This window comes from Molossus molossus, unplaced genomic scaffold, assembly GCF_014108415.1.
Source record: "Molossus molossus isolate mMolMol1 unplaced genomic scaffold, mMolMol1.p scaffold_m16_p_14, whole genome shotgun sequence".
NCBI lineage: Eukaryota > Metazoa > Chordata > Mammalia > Chiroptera > Molossidae > Molossus > Molossus molossus.
Window position 1 is genome coordinate 38,749,623 of NW_023425349.1, and position 24,386 is coordinate 38,774,008.

The following is a 24,386-nucleotide window of genomic DNA, read 5'->3' on the forward strand; positions in this document are numbered from 1 at the left end:
AGTCTTGAAATTATTGGGAAGGAGTCCAAAACATAATTTTAAAATGTTAAATCACAGTTCAAACATATTTCTCTGTGATACAATTTGAGATAGTCTTCCTTTAAACCATATCAAGACAAATAAAAACAAAAATATGCAAATCACATGCACAAAATCATCCAAACTACAGCAAGAGGGAATCATAGCTTAACATACAGTAGGTAAAGATAATGTAATTCCTCAGCTAAAATTAGATCACAGGATAATTTATAGGAAAAAAAAAAAAAAAAAACCAAAATGTCAGTGTGTATATAAAAAATAAAATTAAAGAATAAAATAGTTTATCAAACAAATGTATAAATATAATATCTTGATCATTCTAACTTTGAATCAATCTTAAATTTCAAGCCAAGTCTTAAAATTTAGCTGCCACTTCCCCAAACAGAGGCCTCCTGGTCTTGAAGGTATTTCGAAAATCTGTTAGATGGATTTTCACACTTAGAAAAATATCCCTGGCATTTGATTAAAATAGCCAAGTACAGATGAAATGTTCAGTTAAAAGTTAACATAGTGGTCCTTTTGATTTCTCCCCTTCCACATTCCTAGAAGAACGTCATTGCAACCAAAGGTTCTACCACATCCTCCAGGGGAACGAATCTACATTCGAGTTAGTCAGGGGGTAATTCATACTGCTTATCAGTAATGGAGGCAAGAGTAGATCATGACCCAATGGGGTCTGAAATCAGATACAAGGAAGGCCAGATGGAGGTTTCCGGGAAAATCATCTTTCTCTTGGAACCCCTTCAGGAACACTCTCCTTTCTCCCATCCGTGTGAACCACCATAGCCCCTCTGTTGGCCTCATCTAATAGCCCATGGGTCGGGGTGGCCATCAGTGGAAGGAGAATAATGGGCAGAGGAAGGTAGAGATGGAAACAACTTGGGTCCCTGATGACATGGTTGAGCTGCTAGTTGAATCCACCCTAACGCATGCCCTGCCTTTGAGGATCCTGTCTGTGACCCAAACTTCCTTATTATATAAGAAACATGATTTTGAATTGGGTTTACTGTCATAACTAGAAACTGATATACCGCCCTTTCTTGGTAGCCATGGCTTTTAAACAGGTAATTAGTTCCCAATTATGGAAACAAATTGTTACAGCAGAATGGATTTACTATTTCCTAGAACAGATCATGAGAGAGAAAATGCTATTTACAGGCACTGTAAATATCAAGGGAAAATGGCCATCAATATTGAATGATTTTGCCCGGCCAGAGTGGCTCCGTCCATTTAGCGTCATTCACCAAAGGGTTGTGGTTCGATTCCCAGTCAGGACACATGCCTGGATTGCAGGTTCAGTCCCTGGCTGGGTGCTCACAGAAGGCACTGATCAACGTTTCTCTCTATCCCTTCTCTCTAAGCATGTCCTCAGGTGAGGATAAAAATATATATCGACACCCTGGCCGGTTTGGCTCAGCAGTTAGAGCGTCATCCTGTAGTCCGGAGAGACCTGGGTTTGGTTCCCGCTAGGGGCGCATAACTCGGTTGCAGTTTGTCCCCAGCCCTGGTTGGTCGTGTGGGTGGCAGCCACTCGATGTGTCCCTTTCACATAGATGTTTCTCTCTCTCTCTCTCTCTCTCTCTCTCTCTCTCTCTCTCTCTCTCTCTCTTCTCCCCTCTCTTCCTCTCTCTCCCTCCCACTCTATCTGAACAAAAAGTGAAAAAATGTCCTCGGGTGAGGATAAAAAAAAATATATATATATATATTGAATAATTTTTTTGAAATATTATTTTGGCCTATGTAATGCTTGAAATGTGTATTTTAACTGAGCTTAAAGGTCTTCTTTCAGCTGATTTATTTCATGGTAAACAAACATTTTGGAAAAATACAAAATAAAGACAACATGATAGCTACCTTCATAAATTACGTCGGGATAATTTGGATCTGCACCTAAAAAGCAAAACAAAATAAAGATTTGTTAGTATGCATTCGGAGTTTTAAAAATGACTACCTTATTCCCACTAAAATGAGCTAAATAGACATTGACGTTTTCATGACTGAATAGATTGTTTTATAGGACAGGTAAGTAAGACCTGAAATTCTCATTTGCTTCCTGTTAACTTGGTTCCCCTCTCCAGTCCCACAACCTCCACCCCTCTAAAAAAGAAATAAATAAAGAGAAATCACAAATCACTTTAGCTGGAAAAACTTTATCTATCAATGAATTAGGACCATTATTTTTCCATTCTTTCTATTATACAGTTGGCAATTTCATTTGCAATTTTGGTATTTGTATCCCAGAAGCAAACCATTTCTGTACCACTGTCGTTATTCTAGGACGATTTGGGGATTACTTTCAAACTATGTTTGGGCAGATCCGCTTGCACTCATGAACACATTGTTAACCGGCCTGTACAGTAATAGTTAAAGCACAATTTCACTGTCTGCTTGGCCTTCAGGAGGTTGCCAAGGCCAAGTAAATGCCCCCTACTTTTTATTGCCCCAACACACACACAAAAACAAATGTACTTTCTCTACTGAAATTGTTTATGTATAAGAGATTATAAATTAATATCCCAAAGAGAAATGCAAAAGTATATCCACTTAATGTTTTCAGATGACTCGGTATTCACCAAGATGATCAGAATATTGTGTTTTAAAATATTCTCATGAGAATTGGCAAGAACACTTTAAAACCTTTTTAAAAGTCACTGTCAACAGAACAGGTGACAAAAATATTTCCCACTTATTCTTCATTCAGAACTGACTGGGTCTCTCTATGAAAGCCTACTTGGAAATAAATTTAAATTTTGATATAACATTTAAGTGATCACAAAATGAATTTCCAAAGCTACGTCTTCTGCTTTTGGTCTTCACTTGACATGTGAAAAAGTAAAACTTGTAAACAATAAAGCTTGCTCAGTTCTCATTTCATTTCTAAACCTTTAACAGAAAAATACTATTTAAAATAAAGTGAAATGAGCCAATTTTCTGTTCATGTATTCCCTAGTGAATAATTAAGGTTAGCCTAAATGAAGAATCAAATAAAAGCGGTCCTAATGTTTAAATTAAAATTTTAACACAGTCCAACTAGAAAAACATCTATTTTATTTTATTTTTTTTTAAGATCCAATTTTATGCAAATTTATTTTATTTTATTTTTATTTATTTATTTTTATTTTTTTATGAATTTTTATTTATTTTTTTGTTACAGATATTTTACCTTTTTACCCCATTGGCACCCCCCACCCCCACCCCTCCACCCTGTCCCCGGCTTAGTTGTCCATGTCCATTGGTCATGCATACATGCATATAAGTTCGGTGGTTTATCTCTTCCCACCCTCCCACCCCCCATCCCCTCTTCTGAGGGATGTCAGTCTGTGCCCTACTTCCATGTGTCTCGGTTTACTGTATTCCTCAGACTGTTATGTTCATTATATTCCGTATATAAGTGAGATCATGTGGTATTTGTCTTTTTCTGCTTGGCTTCTTTCACTTAGGATAATACTTTCCAGGTCCCTCCATGTCGTCTCAAAGGATAAGAGATCTTTCTTTCTTACCGCTGCATAGTACTCCATTGTGTATATGTACCACAGCTTTTTGATCCATTCGTCTACTGGTGGACACTTGGGCTGTTTCCAGATCTTAGCTATTGTAAATAGTGCTGCTATGAACATGGGGGTACATATATTCTTCCTGATTGGTGTTTCAGGCTTCTTAGGGTATATTCCCAGCAGTGGGATCACTGGGTCAAATGGAAGTTCAATTTTTAATTTTTTGAGGTAGCACCATATTGTTTTCCATAGCGGCTGCACCAGTCTGCATTCCCACCAGCAGTGTATTAGAGTCCCCTTTTCTCCACACCCTCGCCAACACTTGTTGTTTGATGATTTGTTGATGGCGGCCATTCTGACAGGTGTGAGGTGATACCTCATTGTTGTTTTAATTTGCATCTCTCGGATGATTAGTGATGTTGAGCATTTCTTCATATGTCTCTTGGCCATTTGTATGTCCTGTTTGGAGAGGTGTCTATTCAGCTCCTCTGCCCATTTTTTAATTGGGTTCTTTGTCTTCCTTTTGTGGAGTTGTATGAGCTCTCTGTATATATTGGAAATTAACCCCTTATCTGATACATCATTGGCAATGATGTTCTCCCATACAGTGGGTTGCCTTTCCATTTTGATGATCGTTTCTTTTGCTGTGCAGAAGCTTTTTAGTTTGATGTAGTCCCATGTCTTCATTTTCTCCTTTATTTCTGTTGCCTTAGGTGATGTATCAGTGAAAATTCTGCTCCGTATGATGTCCGAAATTTTGTTGCCTACATTTTCTTCTAGAATTTTTATGGATTCACGGGTCACATTTAAGTCTTTTATCCATTTTGAGTTTATTTTTGTGTATGGTGTAAGTTGATGGTCGAGTTTCATTTTTTTGCATGTAGCTGTCCAATTTTCCCAACACCATTTATTAAAGAGGCTGTCTTTACTCCACTGTATGCTCTTGCCACCTTTGTCAAATATTAATTGAGCGTATTGCCTTGGGTCCATTTCTGGGTTTTCAGTTCTGTTCCACTGGTCTATATGCCTGTTCTTGTGCCAGTACCAGGCTGTTTTGGTTACAGTCGCTTTGTAGTATAACCTGATATCTGGTAATGTGATCCCTCCAACTTTGTTCTTCTTTTTCAAGATTGCTGTGGCTATTCGGGGTCTTTTTTGGTTCCATATGAACTTTTGAAGTATTTGTTCTAGTTCTATGAAATATGTCGTTGGTATTTTGATGGGGATTGCATTGAATCTATAGATTGCTTTGGGTAGTATGGACATTTTAATTATGTTAATTCTTCCAATCCATGAACAGGGTATGTTCTTCCACTTTTTTATATCTTCCTCTATTTCTTTTTTCAATGACCTGTAGTTTTCTGCAAATAGGTCCTTTACTTCTTTGGTTAAGTTTATTCCTAGGTATCGTAATTTTTTTGGAGCGATGGTAAATGGGATTGTTTTTTCAGTTTCTCTTTCTGTGAGTTCATCATTGATGTACAAGAATGCCGTCGATTTCTTGACGTTAATTTTGTATCCTGCTACTTTGCCAAATTCATTTATTAAGTCTAATAGATTTTTGATGGAGTCTTTAGGGTTTTCTATGTACAATATCATGTCATCTGCAAATAATGACAGTTTCACTTCCTCCTTTCCAATTTGGATCCCTTTTATTTTTTCTTCATGTCTGATTGCTGTGGCTAAGACTTCCAGTACAATGTTAAACAAGAGTGGCGAAAGTGGACATCCCTGTCTTGTTCCTGTTCTTAATGGAAATGTTTTTAGTTTCTGTCCATTGAGTATGATGTTGGCTGTAGGTCTTTCATATATGGCCTTTATTATGTCGAGATATGATCCCCCTATTCCTACATTGCTGAGCGTTTTTATCAGAAATGGATGCTGGATTTTGTCGAATGCTTTTTCAGCATCTATTGATATGATCATGTGGTTTTTATTCTTCATTTTGTTTATGTGGTGTATCACGTTTATTGATTTGCGAATATTGTACCAGCCTTGCATCCCTGGAATGAATCCCACTTGGTCATGGTGAATAATTTTTTTGATGTATTTCTGGATCCGATTTGCTAGTATTTTGTTCAGGATTTTGGCATCTATGTTCATCAGGGATATTGGCCTGTAGTTTTCTTTCTTCGTAGTGTCTTTTTCTGGTTTTGGAATTAGAATTATGCTGGCCTCATAGAACGTGTTTGGAAGTCTTCCTTCTTCTTGAATTTTTTGAAATAGTTTGAGGAGAATGGGTATTAGTTCTTTTTTGAATGTTCGGTAAAACTCCCCCGTGAAACCATCTGGGCCTGGGCTTTTGTTTGCTGGGAGAGTCTTGATTACCTCTTCAATTTCCTTAGTTGTTATTGGTCTGTTCAAGTTTTCTATCTCTTCCGGGAATAGTTTTGGGAGACTGTGTGTTTCTAGAAATTTGTCCATTTCGCTGAGATTGTCGAATTTGTTGCCATATAGTTGTTCATAGTAGTTGTTAACGATCTTTTGTATTTCCGTGGTGTTGGTTGTTACTTCTCCTCTTTCATTTCTGATTTTGTGTATTTGGGTTCTCTCTCTTTGTTTCTTGGTGAGTCTAGCTAAGGGTCCATCAATCTTGTTTATCTTTTCGAAAAACCAGCTCTTTGTTTCATTGATCCTTTGAATTGTTTTTTTGGTCTCTATGTCATTTATTTCTGCTCTGATCTTTACTATTTCCTTCCTTCTACTTGCTCTGGGGTTTTCTTTTTGTTTGCTTTCTAATTCTTTAAGTTGTGAGGTTAGACAGTCAATTAGAAATTTTTCTTGTTTTTTGAGGTAGGCCTGTAGTGCTATGAACTTCCCTCTCAGAACTGCTTTCGCTGCATCCCATAGATTTTGTGTTGTTGTGTGTTCATTTTCATTGGTTTCCAGGAAGTTTTTGATTTCTTCCTTGATCTCCTCGGTGACCCATTCATTGTTTAATAACATGCTATTTAGCCTCCATGTGTTGAAATGTCTTTGCATGTTCTTGTTGCAATTGATTTCTAGTTTCGTGCCATTGTGATCTGAGAAGATGCTTGATATGATTTCAATCTTCTTGAACTTGTAGAGATTTAGTTTGTGTCCTATCATGTGGTCTATCTTTGAGAATGTCCCATGTGCACTTGAGAAGAATGTGTATTCTGTAGTTTTGGGGTGTAATTCTCTGTAGATATCTATTAAATCCATTTGGTCTAGTGCTTCATTTAGAGTCTCTGTTTCCTTGCTAATTTTTTGCCTAGAGGATCTATCCAGTGCTGTCAACGGGGTGTTGAAGTCCCCAGCTATGATTGTATTGTTGTCGATTTCTCCTTGGAAGTCCTCCAGAAGATTTTTAATATATTTTGGTGCTCCTATATTGGGTGCATATATGTTTATCAAGGTTATATCTTCCTGTTGGATAGATCCTTTCAATATTATGTAGTGGCCGTCTTTGTCTCTAGTTATGGTCTTCATTTTGAAATCTATTTTATCAGATATGAGAATTGCTACCCCAGCTTTTTTTTGCTTTCCATTTGCTTGGAAAATTTTTTTCCATCCCTTCACTTTCAACCTATGTGAGTCTTTTGTTGAGAGATGGGTCTCTTGTAAACAACATATAGATGAGTCATGCTTTCTTATCCAATCAGCTACTCTGTGTCTCTTTATGGGAGCATTCAATCCATTTACGTTTAAGGTGATTATTGATATGTACTTATTTATTGCCATTTTTGTTTAGTGTGGTTCTATTTTTGTTCCCATTTCTACTGCTAATTACAGCAGTCCTTTTAACATTTCTTGCAGTGCTGGTTTGGTGCTAATGTATTCCCTTAGCTTTTTTTTGTCTGGGAAGCTCTTTATTTGATCTTCTATTTTGAATGATAGCCTTGCTGGGTAGAGTAGTCTTGGATTCAGATTCTTGTTTTTCATGACTTTGATTACTTCATGCCATTCCCTTCTGGCCTGTAGTGTTTCTTGTGAGAAGTCAGCTGAGAGCCTTATGGGGTTCCCTTTGTAGGTAACCTGTTGCTTATCTCTTGCTGCTTTTAGGATTCTCTCTTTGTCTTTAATTTGTGGCATTTTAATTACTATGTGTCTTGGTGTTTGCCTAAAAACATCTATTTTAGCAGGAGAAAAATTAAGCAGATGATTGTGCACTTTGACTCAGGGACTGACCTACTCTGTGCCGTCCATGCTTTGTACAACTCCAGGGGGCACGATTCAGACTAGTCTCTGTGAAAGGCACCACCGGAAATTGTGCAGCCATGGGAGATGGTCCTGTGTCGACTCATGCAAAATCACTGATTCCAGCTATATTTTGAGTTTTATGATCTCAAACACCATTTCTAAGTTTTGAGTTACAATACATCAATATGTATTGTCAGAATTACTTGTAGCTGATGTGACTGACATTCCAGATAAAGGCCCTAAAGGCTGCCCTGCAGTTTGAGAGGTATTTCAGGGGCTAACGCAGCAGGAAATCCCAGGCAGCCCTGGTAATGCCATGTGCCGGGCACCCACCCATGGCTGAAGTCCTTTCCCTTTGCACAGTTCCTGGACAAAATGGTGTCCCCTCACTGTGAGGACTTCCTACTCCTGCTGAAGGGAAAGTCCTATAATCCCGACTCAGCAAGTTATTCTTTGAACTGCTCAGTAATCTATTACTGTAAAGAATCACACTCTGGTCCCCTTCTCCACTGTATCCTCAAGTATACAGTCTGAATGTACGAGGGCACCTGCCCACCAGGGTCCACTCTTTACTTCTCAACCTTACTCCAGGTGCCCAGGACCTAGCATCCCCTCCCCACAGGCCCCAAACCCTTGTCCCAGGGCTGGTCAGCCTCTCCTCTACATCTGTCAGCCCATGGGTGGCCACACTACCAGTATGAGCACCCTGTGACCCAAGACCCAACAGAGGGGTGGAGACTGAGCCAGGACAGATGGGCGGGGGTATGACATGCTCATTCATTGCCTCTGGCCGAACAGTTGGAGGCATGGGGCAGGACCCTGGACAGAAACCAGCTCTACCCAAACCACTGTGTTCCTGTGTTCCGGCTTGGAACTCCTTCAAGCCCAGCCTTCCAGGCATTACAAGCATATTTGGAAGAGAATAGCACTTACTTTATTGAAGAACTCATGAACTTGATTTATATTTTTTTAAGTATTTGGACATAAGTATGAAGACCTTCTTTTGTACTGGGGTGGCCTGACCCACCTCCCCGGATTGCTGAAGCCCTAGGGGATTCTGAGACAATGAATTTAAGTTTTAACACTGGGACCTTTCCAGGCAAATCCTTGCAGTTTGTCCAGGAGTGGAGGGCTTTCCCCAGGCACAGGACTTTTAAGGCAAAAACTAAGACTAATCGGTCACCCTGATTTGTCCGGATGCTCTCAGAGACCCCACACCCAGTCACCACCCGCTTTTACATACACAATTCCATCAGAAAGCAAGAAGACACAATGAAGATTTGGACCAAGATTTATAAGCCACACGCTGACAGGCCTCAGTGAAAATGACAGGCAGGCACAGTCAGCCCGACACAGAAAGGGAATACCTAAACACATCTCACACGAAGCTCCCAGGAAAATCCAAAACCTTGAATCAATTCAAAGTAGCAAATGTCGGGTACGGAAAAGTGGGCTTTGAGGGTGGAATCAAAAGTACATAGATTAACCCATAATCTGTAACGCAGGTTATTGTCCAGACTTCTGACACTTACGGTGCGTGCCTTTCCTACCAAGTTCACAGCAAAGCCATAGGTCATGTCTAAAATTCCTGAAAAGCACTCCATCTTCCTAAGTTCATTTTCCCAGATGCACAGGACATATTGGCACTTTCCTCTCCTCATCAGGAATAGCTAAATTTAGTGCAAGATTATGAAACTCACAGAAAGACAATGTGGGAGGAACAAGGGTGGTTTTCCCCTCCCTAGCATACTGTACTACGTCTGATGAGGGCCTACTTGTCCCCGTAAAGAAATGCCTCTTCGTGTACAAAGGTTTGAGAAGCCTGGCATATGGAGAGTGCACAGACCGAGAGTTTATGCAAAACAAGGGTCACATTACTCCAGCTGACCCCCCAGCTCATCAAGCACAGTATTTTGCTTCTAGCAACTCCTCCGTCAAGCGAACCTCCCGTGATGTTTACATTCCCACAGTGAGGTAGTTATTAACCTCACTTTACATGCAGACACAGGAAACAATCACCCCTTTCCTTTGTGACTTCTGGCAATGGTCACATTTTGAAAATATCCTGCCATTTTTAAGTCTAATTTCTAACTAGTTTATTTAGTTTAACTATGCTTGTCATATATTGTTATATGCGAACAGCAGAAGCCTCCGGTGGTGATTTTCAGGACTAAAAGGTGACTAAGGAGAGGCAGAGCCGAGCTCTGAGGGAAAAAGCCAATGGAAAGAGAATGAATGAAAGCAAATGAGCAGCATCCGACTTGGGTAGTGCACTTCTTAGTAGTCCTCATCAGGTAAGAAATCTCCATCCAGGGAGCAGGAGGTCACATCAAGCCTTCACATCAAGCCTGAAAGCTTCACATCGGGACTCTCCAAATAGAATCTGGGGATCTGGGAAGCCCATTAACCTCACCGGCACTGCCAACAAGCCGCAGACCACCTTCTCCCTCCATAGCTCACGCAAAGGCAGAAGCACGACTGTCTGCCAACCCAGAGAAGATGAGCGCCCAGCAGGGATGTCTGCTCCTCTGAAGTTCAAGTTCTACTTTCCGAAGAATTTGTCGAGTGCCTTCAGGTGCTACACTGTCTTGCACTTAGGGTCTTGAGCTAAGGCATGCTGTCCAGAACTTCGGGAAGACTAACGGCCCAGAGCTCAGCCCGAAGCACTCCCGTGACAGGACAGGGGACTGTGTCAGTCAGTCACACTGTCAGTCAGTCATACGTGCGCTCCCAGGAGAGCTCTGCACTGAACCCGCGATGCCTGCGCCCCAACAGTGGAACTGTGGGGCCTTGAGGCTTCTAAACATGGTCAATTAAACCCCTCCCCCACAACAATCTCAAAAACCAAAGCACCTCATTATCCGCTTAATTTGATGCTGAATGACTTAAATGAGGACTTTTTAGCTCCCATTTTCTCATCTCTATTATGGCTCCTGAGTAAATGATGACTTTATGCAAATCTTCATGAGTAAATCTGTATGGCGTTTTAACTGTAAGAATGTACAGCTAAAGGACAAATATATTTGTAGGAATTTAAAAAAAAAAACTGTGGGGAGATAGGTAGCCTGACAGTGGGGTTCCCTTTCCATTCTGCTGCAAAGATAAAAATAATGGCGGAGGCCAGGAGACACATCTGTTTCCCTCCTTTACGCTTTTAATCTCTCTCTAACGCCTTAAAGAAAAAGACAGAAAAAGACTTTCCTTTCAATTCTGTTTTGAGAGTCCCTTCAGTGTGATCTTGAAAAGTGTTTCAAAGAATTCCATGTGATAAAGCCATAGTGAAAGGTTTGGTCTTTTCAAATGAACTGTCCTTTGTCAACGGTGCTTTCTAACTCATGGCTACGCCTTTTGAGTCCAGATCCTTCTCCTCTTCCCCTCCTGAATGGCAGGCTGAACCCAGGGCCCCAAAACATTGGGGTTTCAGACGTCTGGGTCTCATTCCCGGCTGAACTATGAATGCACGCAGCACAGGAAGTCCCTTCACTTCTTCTGCACAAAGGAGTCTTCCGTATGACAGGAGAGGGTAATAGCACTGGCCCTGGCAGCTCCTCAGGAGTTTCGGGAAGCATAATTAATTAACATTAGTACTCTTGAGACATAAAGAGCTATTTAAGTATAAATCTTAATTATCGTGATTAGTATGAGTCTATGGCCGTACCAGACTTCACGGTTATTTAAGGCAGAAAAGCAGGTGGAACCTTCTTTTCGCTCCCAGGACAAGAAACGGGTACTGACAAATGGCCCGAGGGGCAAGCTGTAGGGGGGCTTCTATTTTCTCAAGGTCCCACATGTGGAGGAATTTCCTTTCTCTCCATTCTTTGGCCTAAGCACATCAAATTAAATCTGCCAGTTTGAAGGCAATTCTAAGTGCTCTAGTTCATCGCGACGTCATGAACCTTTTGATGAAACAGCACGGAGGAGAAGCTGTGGGGAAAACGCTTCCACTATTTATAGTTTGTTTCTGACGCGAATTCTGCATAGGAGACAACTGCTCCTGAATTAGGAAGCGCAAGTCACTAACTCCCACTGCTTGTGTGAATGAGCATTCTTGAGCTGTGACATTCCTCCTGAATGAGGGGGCCATGGAGACACTCTTTATGCACCGCCGAAAGAATGGGAAGCTGTAAGCCCACGGTACTGGATCATCTAGTGCTCTGGCTGGGCTTGTCCCAGGCCTAAACAGTCAGTCCCTCGGGTAACACTTTCCACAGGAAAATCTGCTCTTCAACAATCAATGTGTCCACGTTCACGGAACTATCTGACCTTGGAAATTCTTGAAACATGTGCAGATTAGAAGATACCAGCCAAGGCTCCGGGGTTCTTCCTCATGACACAAGCATCAGGCCATTCATTTCTGCTTAAAATCCGACTTAAAAGGTACCCTCCCTACTCCCAACCTCCCCGTGGGCTCCACACACATTTTCACGTTCGCGAGGAGGATTTTCCTGTAGGTGGGATTGAATTCCAATGGCAGCCACAGAGTGGATCAATTTCATCTCAGGCAAGCGTATTTTTGGCCTGTAAGCTAAATAGGATACAGCAGAACCTTGGGAGGGTCTCAGAGAGCCCCTGGCTTTCTGTGAGGGCGCCTGCGCCGCTCTCCCTGCGTTTTATTCACTCCCCCGGCCTCCTTGAGCCCCGCATTGCATTCGCCCTACTGTCACCAAACCCAATTAGATTGCATCTCGGGGCACCCATTATTTAATATTTTTATCACTATTACTATTGATATCCCAGAGGAGTCCGCGGGGATGCCTGACCAGTTCTTCCAGTGGCTTCCCCCAGGTTCTGCCGGGCAGAACTGCCCTTGCTACTCGGACCTGGGGCATCAGCTTCATCTGGGAGGTGATGAAAATGGACACTCTTAGGCCGTTCCCAGACCCATGGAACGAGAATTGTTATTTTACCAGGAACCCCAGGAGATTTGTATGCTCATTAAAGTTTGAGAAGCTCTGGTTTATAATGCTATTGGAAGTCTAAGCCAAGGCAAAGGGCCCCAACGGGCACAAAGGATGGCAGTTTACACTGCAACTGAGCAAACCTAAAAATAGCCAAATGCCCAAATATTGAGTGGGGCGGGTACACTCTGGCCATGGCTGCACAAAACGATAGGGGCACGGGCGGCAGGTGTGCTTTGTCCCCAGAGATCCCGTTCCAAATGGGAGGGAAGCAGGATAGAGCTTAGATGCCAGAGAGAGAGTACATTTCCCCACCCTTTCTAGGAAGCAAACATTGTTTTCTCCTTAAAGCTACAAGTCTAGAAAGTTCATGCATCAGGTGGCACAGTCCGAGGTCCTCTTCCCTGAGCACGCCCAATCTCCTGGACAAGGACAAGGGAGGACAAGGCCAGTGCGGAGAGGGACCGTTCTGGGCAGAGGGTTCCCCCCAAGGGCTGCAGAGCATGAGCACGAAGGAGGTGAGGAGTGGGTTCCCTTGTATGGTCTCTCGGTCTTCCCCCGAGAGGGTAACACTGCAGGATTCACGGCAGACATGGCGAGAGCTGGCTCCATGTTCTCCCTGGACTTTAACAGGTCCCAGAGAGGAAAGACCAGGAAGGACTCAGAAAGAGCGTTCTTCGGGGAGAAGTGGGTCCTTGCCACACCCCACCACGGGGTTTCCTTGGCCCCGCTCTGATAGCTTGGACATGTCCCTGCAGGCAGAAGGCCCAGAGGACGAGCGCCTGGCTCCTGCAGAGGACGCTAAAGCCACTGTGGTGGCAGGTGCAGGTGGCATTTGGGTTAGACTTGTACACCCAGAGGGGTCAGGACAAAGCATCACGAGGGCTCCTATGGCCCAGAGGGGGCAGCATGGGAGAAAGCCTGTGTGGGGAGTCTTAGGTCCTGACAATAGGGCCCCTGCAGGAGCAGAGGGACCCCAACAACACAAAGCTGCATTCCAGGGTGCTAAGGAGGGGATTGCTTCCACCAGTTGGATTAAAATGTGTTTGCTTCTGTCATGGGAACTGTGGAAGAGGGGACTGCAGAGAGTGGAATCTCTAAAGCACCCCTAAAGGGAGCCAGGGAAAAAAGTCCATGGATCAGTCCTGAACATATTCAGGTCCCTAGAGACAAAGGCACCAGCAAGCACACGCCCATGCATCCATCCCCCATGCCCGCCCTCCCCCGGGCAGCAGAGCAGCTGAAGCTCACGTCTCCCGCCACCACCCATGCAGCCTGAGCTGGAAGAGGAGAGGGGACTGGCCCTTCCATCTAAGTCCGGAGTTTCGATTTCTAACTCAGACGGAACTTGTCATTTCTCAGCTGAGATCTTGTCTGCAACCTAAAGTGACCAAAGGACTGTCTGTTACTCAGCAACGAGCAGGAAAATCTTACTTGGGTCGGAGCCTCGTCCAGACCAGCGACTCACCCTTGGTTGAACACTGGAGTCCCTAGGCATCTTAAAAATACAAAGTGCTAAAGTGCCAGCCTCATCCGAGAGTCACTGACTCAGAAGACGTGGAGGTGGGCCCCAGGAATGTGTATCAAATATGAAATAAGATAAAGTAATAATTAAAACTTCCCACTTGATTCTAACATGCACCCGAGCCGGGCAATGTTGTTCCAGACATCAGAGCAGATCTCTCCTCGTGAATACATTTTAAAGGAAATGAAAAACAAAAAGGAAGTGAAATTAGTTGGATTGTCACAAGTTGTACTCATCAGTGCGCTAGAAAGATAAACACTATTGTCCTCTACATTTCGTTTTGAAGCCAAAGGGTATGTCTTATGCTCTAAACATAACCCCAAACTGAACAGAGCTGATGAGTTCAGTTCTCTGTGGGGTTGAGATGATCAATCTAGAGTTTGAAGTTCGGAAAAGTCTCGCCTCCCTTTCTCAGTTACCAGCCAGGTTGCCGGTGATTAACAGATAGGAAGGCTTTGGCTTGGTATCTAGGGTTCTGCTGACATCTAGACATCTGACAACACCTGTCCTTCCTCATGAGCACCCTGGCTGGCTCTGGTGCTGGAGTCTGCAAGGTCCCAGCACTCCGCAAAGACCTGTGGGGATCTTCACTATCTGCCTCACACCCTGTGGGTGCCACCCTGTGGCCTGGCTGGAGGTCTCTATGCCTCACCCTTTCTCTGAGCGGAAGGCACAGTGCCCGCCACCCCCTCCAGTCTCTCCAGGCCACGTGATGGTCAAGGCAATCCGGACTAGAACCACGTCCAGTCGGTCTCCCCTTCCACGTTCATCCATTTCTGTTTTAGGGACTTTGTGGTTTGGTTTTTATTTCTGTTTTCAGTTCTTTCAACGCGTTTTCTTCTCTAGCTCCAAGTAGAGAATGAATTTGTAAGCAAGGTGACTATCCCATGGAAATCTCAGCTCCGAGCTGAAGGAGGGCCACACGCCCAGGACAGCGGCGCTGCCGTGTTAATTCTTTGGGCTCTGGAGGTACCGCACACTGCCGCACCGGGACCCCGGGCTGCCTGCTTCTCTGCAAGCCAGGAAACGTGCAATGTTTAAAAAAGGGGTCTCATCAAAACAATGGAGAAAATATAGCTGAAACGTTTTATCAGAAAGATTTGTGAAAGCTAAATTTCTTCATCGGTTACTATATGACGACAGCAGAAATACAGAACAAATATAAACTCAAGCTTGACCTGCTGTCCTTAACTTGGAATGTACCTTTAGACCAGTAGGGAAATGAATCACGCATATTTGCTATTTGCTTATTTTTCTTTAGTTTTAAAAGGGGAGGAGAAGGAAAGGAATCAGTTCTAGGCCATTATCTCGATGCTATGGCTACAAATCTTATAAATACCCACAAAGATTCTATCACACAAGCCAAGTGAGGTCAAGTTCTAATTGGTCACACTGGTTTATGGCCCACGAGGGCCATTTATATCCACTGTCACTCTGGGCCAAGTCTCTTTCATTTCCACTTTCATTTATTACTCCTTGATAGCTGGTCCTTGAGTAAATACGTAAAGAGAAAAAACAAAATTAGTCCTCTCTAAAAGCAGGTATTTACATTTTAAAAACCTGATAGAAACTAATAAATGGGCAAGAAGAGAGGAGGGAAGGGAGGCAGGGTACATCTTGATAAAAATTGAGTTTAATTTTTATTTTTCACAAATAAAGGATTATTTCTCTTAAAGAGGATATTTGAGAGACTCCAAGTTATTCTTATGCCAGGAAACAGTTCTTTCCTCCCACTAGGGGAGTTAAAACGAACAGAGATAATTGATAAAAATGAGGCCACATGGATAAGAGGAGTTGAGCTCCACCAAACACTGGCACCATACAGAAATGTTCAAAACAAAATACATCAAAATCCCACCTGAAATAGAAGCGACTGGCTTTATGGGAACTACGCACATATCAAAGCACACAGACCACTTCTACACCTTCTAAATGCCTGACCTTCACCCTGCAGCAAGTTCACTTCCAACAGTTTCCAAAGGCTGTTGGTGAAATTCAAATAAAGTCAAGTTTAGTTAACAGTAATGTAGCAACATTGGTTTCTTAGTTTTGACCGATGTACTGCAGTAAAGCAAGATATCAACAATAGTAAAAACTGGGTACAGGGTAGCTGGGGACTCTCCTCTCTTTGCTACTTTTCGGTAAATCTAAAATTCACATGTAAAAAGTGTACTTAAAAACAAACAAAAAGGAGTTGTCCCAAAGCAGAGTCTCTGAATTTAACTATAAAGCTGTATTCCCCAAAACATGCAGGGGAAAAGACAGTACTCTAGAGATTTACTACAGCAAATGTAGCCAAGCAGCTAAACTCAATTAAGAGGGAGAATTAATGGGAAAGACAACTGCCAGGGGCGTCTGGCAAGGCATCCAAACACCACTTGTTTTATATACTCCTGAAAGGCTGTTTGTAAATCAGACTTATAGAATTCAAAACACATTTTGAACACGCTAAGGAAACTTGTCCATTTACATAGCTGTTTAATAAATAGCAGGATAATGGGAACACTTACTATAGACTAAGAATTACGACATTCTCATTCACTGTCTATGGAAGGCGGCTTTGCACGCATCATCTTTGTCCGTGGGGCTGCCCTGTGAGCCAGTTTATGCTTCCCAAGCAGCCCCTGCCTCAGGGGCCTCCAACTTTCTATTTCCCCTTCTTCTGCCAAGCCATCCCTGCGTGGCTTTGATTAAGTTAGAGCTATTACGGTGAAGAATTCAATTCATGTGCCGGTCCCAATATCCAAACACACGCCTTGGCCTCCACGGCAACAGGTCTTTGGGCAACAATCCCAAGCAAGTAAGAATACTCCACTGAACAGCGGGGTCTGAAGCAGGTGGATGCAGGACAATTACCCTTGAGTTGCTAGGGTCACACTAAAACCCTGGTGCTGGCCACAGGATGGACTCCTGATGCCAGCACCCTTTCCCAAACCAAATCATTGGTCAGGTGGAAACCATTACAAGTCCTAAAAAAACAATTCAGGATCTGAACAAACGGACGCCTCACCTCAGCCAGTTCAGATAAGCAAAACATGCCAGGGCACTGATTTTTCAACCATGGATGAGAAAGTAGGATTCTGAATTCCAGGTGGATAAGGGGCTAGAAAATACATCTTGAATTGTCCAAGAGCCAACCAAACACTGTTTTCTTGCTCACGGTTTTGTCTGGGTTTTGCCACTGCAGCTACAAAATCTCATTAAACACTTGGGATAAAAATAATATGTGCATATTAGATCATTGTTCAAAATGATTCATGCCCCCATCACCTCCTTGGGAGGAGTAGGAGTCCCTGCCCCTGGATTTGGCTTTGGCCCTGTGACTTGCTTTGATCAAGGGCATATAGCCGAAGAGATCACGTGTGGGTCCTGAACCTAGGCCTTAGGAAGCCTTGCATACCTCTAGGTGTCTTCTTGTTCTCCGCACTCACTACAGGAAGTGGGTGTCCTGTGTAGCTGCTGCTTCTTCACCCTGCACCCCGGAATAAGGACACCCAGGACAAAACTGCCCCTGCTGATCTGCAGACCCGTTAGCAAGACCAGGTGGGCCACAATGACGAGACTAAATAGTATGTTGTAAGTTACTGGGCCGGGGGTGGTTTGTTATGCACATGCTTTTGTTCACAGTTGAATAGCAGACCCTGTCCTCTTTCCAGATACAAAAGCATCAGGTACTCACCGTCATCACCAGGCCAGCCCATGAAGTGAGCAGAAATCTGTTTCTCATCCTTCCCATACTCATTCTTGGCGACTAACTTGTAATCCCCATTGTTCATGTGAGTGGGGTTATCCAGCTGGAGGCAGCCGTGGTACTCCGTGTGATTGGTGACATGGATTTTAGTGCAGATGTATTTGGACTCATTCAGTATTGCCCGGTTATAGAACCACTGAAGCGCTGGTTTGGGGTTGCCTTTCACAGTGAATGGAATGCACCAGTGGTGGTCTGAGGTTGGAGATTCGAGAAATGTGATAGTTGGAGCAACTAAATTGAAAAAGAGAGAGTTAATAGCATCAGAAAGCTCACAATTTTCCCATCTCCAGATTTCTGTGTCATTGATAGGGGACTTAATTCAACCACTGTTTGGTTTAAGAAGACACACGACCTGCAACCCTGGAATCCATCAGTATTTTGTACCGTCATCAAGGCTGATTTAACTCCCTACAGAGAGCTTCAGAGACACTCCTCTCTGCTCTGCTAAAGACCCAGGCATCACAATCATGGTCACATCCTACTCAGTGTGGAAACTGCTCCAAACAGATCCTAGAGACTTCTGACAGTGGAAAGGGTTCAGCTGAAGTTGACTTTGGTTTACGTGCCTTCATATTATACAGATGGATCATCAAAACATTGAGGGCCACTACTTTTAGAGGACTTCACTAAATAATACAAATAATGACTTTGGGAATCTTGCCTGCAGCCCTAATCTCACATCAGTTATCTAAAACAGATCAAACTGATTGATGCAGTAAATGTTCCTACTGATGCTGATTGATATTACTGATTGTCAATAGTAAATGCCCTTTAAAAGCATCACATTTCATTATAATACAGTTGTTGTTTTGGCTAGGATTTCAGATGTCAATGTTTTGATCCTTCTAATGTCTAAAGTCCTATCTGAACCTGGACAAACTAGAGGTTATTTTAACATTAAATAGAAAGCACTTTATGCTGTGGGAAACACACATTATTGAGTAGCATCTTTAAACAGAGTAATTATCCTAGGTGAAAGTACTAAAAACCCCTCATAGTCATTTATTTTAATGTGGTTTGACTCTGATAATTATACAATCAAGGACCTAATAGCATCATTTTTCAGATGAAGAAACCCAAATCCAATGAGGTCAAGAAACTTGGTCAAGGTTATTGAGCGAGGCAGGTCTGGAACGAGAACCCAGGTGTCCTACCCAGAAGCCCTGCCTCCACACACCGCTTCCGGTCATATAGGTTCCTCACATGAAGGAGGGGAATATCATAGCCTGATAATTAATACACTCTGAGTGGGGTCACTGCAAAGGTTATCTTAGTTGTTAATATTCTTTATCCTGTATTCCTTCTACTTTTTATCTAAACTTTGATAGATAAGGTTAATTCTTCAGACCATGACTACCACGTAGATATTGACCTAAACTGAGAACATTTTGAATTCGCATGTCCTTATTTGTAGGGCTGTGTTATAAACACAAGGACCACAGTGGGGCAGGAACTACACTTACCTTCCCCCCACCAGCCCAGGCCCTCATGTCCAGGACACACTTATTCTTTCCACCACACTCAAAGGAGCTTTCAGCGAGGTGTTGATTTAAGGACATAAAGTTGGAAGCTGGTTGCATATGTTTGGGGATAACCTTGACTTCAGCCTTCCAGGAAGGTCAGAACAATGAGAAATTATGAGGCCAGTACCTACTGGGCATAGTGGTAGTACTGCTGGTGACAGAGGACTGTGGCTGGTGATTTCAGTCATTCAGGCCAAAAGTCACATACTGAAGGTCTGCTACGAGTGAACGTTAACCAGTGTCCACATGTGTGCAGTGTGTATTCGTGCATACACACATGCACATTTGTGTTTTTTCTCATCCAAACTCTAATTCAAACTGAGAAAAAGCTTGTTAGTTTATACCAGGCTAGCTCAGGATCTGCAATGATGTGAACAGTGTACGTGATTTTTACTGAATACACATTCACATTGAATGCTACAGTCTGCTAAGATATGTGTCGTGTTGTTTATTAATACTGGAAAATAATGCACAAATACTTAAGAAGTATTTATCTTCTCTACCTTAGTTTCAATGGATACAGAAATTTCAAACAGTTATGATAATAAAAGTTTTACAAAAATTTCAGTAGGACTCCTCCAGCCTTTCATGGAAACCTGATGTCAAATTTATGAGGTTTGATTGTATCAACAGTGCAAGTAGATGTTTGTGAACAGCCAGCCCCACACTTTAGGTATCAGAACTGCGAAGCTTCATATTGCTTTTATACAGAAAAAAATTAAAAATGGGTTTATCAGAATTTAAATTAAAACTGTGAACAAGGGGTGGATAACCATCTCAGAATATGTTCTATCAAATAAAGAGGACAAGCTTACGGGAAAGACAGCGCATGAGCAGTAGAGATTAGCAGAAATAGAACAAGTGAAAGAGGCCGATAACATTTCTTAATCAAGTGTGCAGAGAACACTGCATACACTTTTCTTTAACACACTTAAGCAGCACCCAGAGTGCCCCAAAGACAAATGTAGGTGCGTCCACGATCATTTGCTATTAAAAACACATGCTGGTCTGATTACGTACAATGCACAGTGAGGTTCACAGAATCTTGATCTTCTCCTACAAGATTTTCTGCCACACAAGAGATTTGCTTTCCACTGTCATCAGATGAAATGTTAGTTATCCTTAAGGAGCCCTGTGTGTGGCTTGTTTCATTCTACAAATGAATTAACAGACAAAGATAATCTTTGTTAGGACTGGTCCCAAAGTGACAAGATTTGGGGTTTCTTCCCCTGATTAGAGAAAATAATTGATAACATTAGAAAAGGTTTCCAGCCTAATCAAGCACAGGCAAAGGAGTAAATCAGAAGTTGTTCTATTTCTCTAGATTTCAATTGTTTAGTATGTGAAATTGATTTAATCCCTGGACGCCTACCTACCTTCCTTGAAGAGAAAAGGAGTCACTCACCTTGCTCACGATGAACAAAAAGCTCACTAGAGACATAGACTCTCTCCAGTCTATTGGGTTTACATAACTAAAATGCAAACCTGCATCAGTCTTTAATTCGGAATAAATAGAAAGTAAATATACACCCCAAATTCCTCTTATGTGGCCCTATAAAATATTAAATGATCATCACTAGGTTAATACAACCTCAAGTTCTGAGACACTCTCATCTGTCTATGAACACAGAGCCAAAGACAAGCCTTACCATATGTTTGGAAACCAGATTACCGACATCCCAGTACAAACTCGGAACTGGATCTCCCGCAACACTGCAGGATAATGTGATCGACTTTCCTTCCTCCACAGTGAGGTTAGGCGCGGCCAGACTTGCTGATGGCAAACCTGTGCAACAAGGGAAGTAGAGACATCGTCAAACAAATGCATTATCAACACCATAGCAATAAACTGAAAACTCTTTATGCTTTGAAATGAAGGATTATTTACTTCCTGAGACTGCTTTATGTTGTTCTGAAAAAAATGCCAGGTTGATAAGCTTTACCAATTTAATGGGAACCCAAAATGTGTGGTAATAAGATTAGAAAGCAAATTTTACGCACTTCTTGAAAATACTACTGCAGAATAACTTTTTATTTAAAAAAACGACAACGCTAGTTTGCAGAACTGTCTTCTAGTTCTTCTGTTCTACAGTTACTACTGCAATTTGCACATAAACAGGTACTGTGTCTGGGGACCATCTCAGCTCCCCTTCCCCCTCCCTCCACATTTTCATAGTCCAGAACAAAAGAGTGAGAAGCATCTACATTTTCACATAAATCCATTTTTGGTATTAAGTAACTCATAAATCTAACCCACTACTAGACCTATACTTTGAAAGACTCAGACTATGATTTTGAAATTTGTTTCAAAATCTGACCCCGATTTTGAAAGAGAATCAAACTATGGAAAGAAAATGTAGTTTCAAAGCATTTTTCAAAGGCATGAAGCTTGAACCATCACAGCATTACAATGTTTCAAAGCTATATAAGTCATAGTTAAATATGGTGGGTAAAATTGGTTATCCTGTTTATGATATGATGAAAAAGTTAGATGGATCCTTATTCCAATGAAAAGTTCTTTGGTGGAAAACCTCTGAGAAAGTATTGATCATCCAATGACATTTTGAACCTTATAAACATTTCCCAATATTTCAGAAGGGCATCATTTTAATTCTTTTACATTTCAAAGACTAGCTTTCTTTCATTGATGCTGCAGTCACTACATTAAACTACCACACCTATGGGGTGTTTACACTGCTTTTAACCATATAGGAATCATAGTATTGTTCACATGAAGACAAGTCTCAAAGATTGTAACAATATGTCAAATCTTGTCAGGCTAGTCCATTGCTTGGTATCAGAAATTCTGCCTGGGACTGCATTCACCCTCCACAGCTGTGTCCCGTGGAACTATGACACATGATTAACTCAGGAGTAACCTAGAGGTCAGAAAAGGCAATTCATCTTCAACAGCCATTAAATTGCAATTAACCTACCCACCTAGCGTTCTGTGCCCCATCAGCTCCACAATACTATGTATACACCCTTCCCTTACGATGCAGTCCTTAACGACAAAGCCATTATTCTCTATTACTAACACCAGACAGAAAGAAGGTTTAGACAGCGTAAGTCTCATGGTATTCCCACCCTCGGCAGGGGCCCTCCTGACAAGCTCGGGCTTTCAGGGACTGGTGTGACCTCTTCAGAAATCTTCCTTCCTGTCAGCATCCAATAGGGAGCAATGTTGTGTCTTTCATGGGTTTTCAAAAGGGCCCCCAATACTCGAGTTACACAGGACAAGGAAGCAAAGGAGTGATCAAGAGACAGTGCCGTCAACAGGAATGAGCCCTGGATCAGAAGTCAGGAGCCCAAGACCCTAAACCTGACTTGTAGTATGTGGCCTTGGGTGAGTCATTTTCCCTCTCCACCTGTTTCCCTTTACTTTCTATAAAATTAAGCTGTTCATTAAGAAGATAGAGCTCTAATTTCTTATTGTTCTAATATTTTGTGACAACTTCCTTGACAATTAAGCTTTCTAATTTATTAAGACGTTGTCAAGGCAAGCTATAAGGAAAGGGTTTACTTAGTGAAAAGTCTCCTTGAAGTCAGTGGTATGATCAAGGTGACTTTTTTAAACCATATATAGTTTTCCATTTAAATATTTAGTCACATAGTTTTAAGAGTCTATAATTCTATGAAACTTGTTATGAAAAACATTCATTCTCTTTGTGATGAAGAGTAGTCTCATCTCACCTGTGTGGCACTACTTCCTATTCCCAGAGGCACTCATTATTTCTTTCTAGTTCTTTTAGGACACTGATCTCTATATCGCTAAATATCATGCTTATGTTGCTACTTCTTGATTTTTCTGTGTTAACATTATCTAGTGACCGCTCACTGAGGGAGATAAGGTTCACTTTCACACGGAAGGCCAGCCCTCCCCACATGCCAAGCGCACACTCAACATACTCTGTCTGCCCTTACACATGCTGAGACATTAGGTGGTCTAGATGTGGATATAAAGTTTATTATAAAAATATAAACTCTACAAACAGCCGAACCATCATATGTAACAGTTACATTTTATCAAATTTAAGACAGCACAAATTATAGGCTACAACACTATGGCATGTATTGCTAAGAAAAATAAATGATGCCACCTCAACTATGGGGCAACGTGTTCTCATCGCCTAGGTCTTCTGTTATTCGGATGTTGAACCTTCTAGATATCCCAGCAAATTTTTTTTATCCTTTCTTTCCTGCGTTCCATATTTTTGTCTATTTGTTCTATTAACAGGGAGATTTCCTCAGATTTACCTTTCAAACCTGCTTCTGAGGTTGCCATTACTCTGGCTCACATATTTAGCTTCCAAGGCTCATCTTTTGACCCCAAATGGTCTTCTATTTTTATAGCCCCGCTTTTCTTTCACAGGTGCAATGTCTCTTCTGGTCTCTGAGATATTAATGATAATTTTTTAAAATTTGTTTCTCCATATCAACCTTGTTTCTTGTAACTTTTTTTCTCTCTTGGATTGTTTTGTGTTTGTCTTTTATATTATGAGACTTTCTCAAACAGTTGGTGATCCCTGGCCGTTGACACATCCATAAGAATGAGGTACTAGAAGCATTGCATATTTATTCACTGTTGGCTTCATGGAAGGAAAATATGATTGGCCTCCTTACTAGGTACTCTCTGATGTCAGTATTATTAAGTCACTTTGGGGAAGGGACTGGTCAAATTATTCAGAGAATGTTCTTTCTGTGTCCTCCTTGGGAAAGAAAGAAGGCTGAAAATATCAATATTCAGTATGTAAATCCAAATCCATCAGTTTCGTATGGTTCTCACAGCCTCATCTCTCTCTGGGGAGCCTCATTTTATGATCTTTAGAGAATAAACCTGCTGAGGAGGGAGGGGTACAGTCACCTGGGTGTATGGAACAAGAATGGGATTAACCGCTTCTTGATAGACTTCGAGCCAGTCTCCTGTATTTGGCATTACCTGGACTGTCACTCTCTGAGCCTCATAATTGTTCTGCAACCTAAAACAAGCTT

At 42.0% G+C, this 24,386-nt stretch overlaps 1 protein-coding gene across 2 annotated transcripts in view; it reads right to left on the bottom strand.

Moving 5' to 3' along the window:
* Window positions 1–24,386, bottom strand: part of NTRK2 (neurotrophic receptor tyrosine kinase 2) — a 334,115-nt gene that overhangs the window by 259,174 nt on the left and 50,555 nt on the right. For both annotated transcript variants that reach the window (XM_036261082.1, XM_036261083.1), the window contains exons 8-11: window positions 21,044–21,180; window positions 20,415–20,547; window positions 17,800–18,102; window positions 1,894–1,929 (exon numbers count right to left, since the gene is read on the bottom strand). In XM_036261082.1, coding sequence (XP_036116975.1) covers window positions 1,894–1,929; window positions 17,800–18,102; window positions 20,415–20,547; window positions 21,044–21,180 — 609 coding nt within the window. The remainder of the gene's footprint in view (window positions 1–1,893; window positions 1,930–17,799; window positions 18,103–20,414; window positions 20,548–21,043; window positions 21,181–24,386) is intronic.